The sequence below is a fragment of the Monopterus albus genome, unplaced genomic scaffold (genome assembly GCF_001952655.1).
Source record: "Monopterus albus unplaced genomic scaffold, M_albus_1.0 scaffold239.1, whole genome shotgun sequence".
NCBI lineage: Eukaryota > Metazoa > Chordata > Actinopteri > Synbranchiformes > Synbranchidae > Monopterus > Monopterus albus.
This window is the reverse complement of record NW_018128119.1, coordinates 233,852-235,644: the sequence shown is the minus strand read 5'-3', so window position 1 is coordinate 235,644 and position 1,793 is coordinate 233,852. Positions and strand designations below refer to the sequence as shown.

The following is a 1,793-nucleotide window of genomic DNA, read 5'->3' as shown; positions in this document are numbered from 1 at the left end:
GCTACAGCCAAGGCTGCTGAGTTGTGAATACAACTGGGAATTCCAGTCCAGGTAGCAAACCTGTGAGTATTCAATGACAATTCAACTAAATGCATGTGGAAGAATAGGGATGTTGTGTAAATGTTTTGGCACTACAGCCAGGATGGTGACATTTTTGTGAAGTTGGAACTACAGTCCACTTGGTGAATGTCCAGTGGATTTACAGCAAGGGTGGCCAGGTTGTTGTGGACAGTTGCTGGACCTTCAGTTTACTGCAGACTGCAGAGTTGTGGAAGTTTAATGAGATGGCATAGTTGTTATGGAAAGATGAAGGAACAGCTAAAGGGGCTTAAGGAATTTTTTTGGCACTACAGATAAAACTTAGGAGGGTTTGTGGAAGACTGTGTGTCTGATGTTTTTTTACTCAAGAATGCAAAAACTGAAAAAGTTCCACCATGTTTTTATTTGCACTGCCAAATCAAGGTTGGTAACTGGACAAGATGAAGAACATTTGTCAACTGCGGAAAAATGATAGAATCTCAAACCAAGGTAAAGGTGCCGACCTGAGCATTTTAAGATACTCCACCACACCAGATGGATATATGAACCGCTTAGGAAAATGTCACGAATACCAGCTTTAAGCAACCAACCAAGTCCAACCAACCTCTGACTAAAACCTCAACACACTGAATAACCAGTGCATAAGAAAGTCAGACCATGGATATTAAATGATGATAAAAGAAGTCAGTAAGAGGCTGACCTTTAATGGTAAGCGTGGTGCTGCAGCTGACACTGCCAGCATCATTCTGAACTTCACAGGTATAAACTCCGTCATCATCAAAGCTGGTGGAGAGCAGTTCCAGGACTGCTACTGAGTCAATAAATGATGTCCTGCAGTTGCGCCCATCTGTGACCTTGGTGTCATGTTTGTACCAGGTCACCTTCAGAGGGGCTGTGCCACTGACTTTGCACTCCAGGCGCAGTGACTCCCCCCGCTTCACAAACTTAGTGGCAGGAAGTTTCAACACAAACTCAGGTGGTTCTGAAAAGCCAAAATACAGATATATTAGATACTGGAAGGATCTAGAGACACTTAAAATAAATGGTTACAACAGGCAGATAAGATAAGCTGAGACGATGAGCTGACAATAATGGGTTAACAGGAAATACATGATGACCATGAAAAATACTGATGCAACACAAACACAACAGACTTCTTGATGAGAAGCTGCAGCAGTGTAAACACTTCAGATAATATCAGTGAACGTGTGGCAAAGCTGGTAAAATGTCACAGAGAACAACTAAATGTAGCCAACAATGCAGGTGTGAGATAAATAAAGCCATGCAATAGTTAATTTAAAAGATGTAAATCTAACCTTTGACCCGCAAGTCTGCACTACAGCGTACAGAGCCAGCATCATTGCTGACTTGACAGGAGTAAACTCCGCTCTGGGTAACAGCCACTGAATAGAGCTCTAAGAAGCAGGACAGACCCTCCAGCCCCGTAAAACAGGTGGGTCCAGTCATGAGCTCTGTGTCGTCCTTGAACCATTTGACCAGGAAAGGAGGAGTTCCTTTAAATGTGCCTTTAAAACGTACAGTTGCATTGGGTATAGCTATCTGGGACTCAGGGAACATCACAAAGCTGGGAGGCTCTGCAAAGAGCAAGACAGAGCAGGTCATAGAGCTACTCACCCTTGATTTAAGATTTTACATGACCAACCCCAAAGGAAAGCAATGTCTGACCTTTGACCATCAGGGATCCACTGCACTGGCAACTTCCCGCTGAGTTGGTCAGTTTGCAAGAGTACAGT

The 1,793-nt window shown here is 43.6% G+C and overlaps 1 protein-coding gene across 1 annotated transcript in view; it reads right to left on the bottom strand.

Moving 5' to 3' along the window:
- Positions 1-1,793, bottom strand: part of LOC109971935 (titin-like) — a 244,463-nt gene that overhangs the window by 177,887 nt on the left and 64,783 nt on the right. Inside the window, 4 exon segments of the mRNA XM_020620505.1 lie at positions 740-1,021; positions 1,356-1,634; positions 1,726-1,789; positions 1,791-1,793. The exon segment at positions 1,791-1,793 is cut by the window's right edge and continues 221 nt beyond it. Of these exon segments, the coding sequence (XP_020476161.1) occupies positions 740-1,021; positions 1,356-1,634; positions 1,726-1,789; positions 1,791-1,793 (628 nt within the window).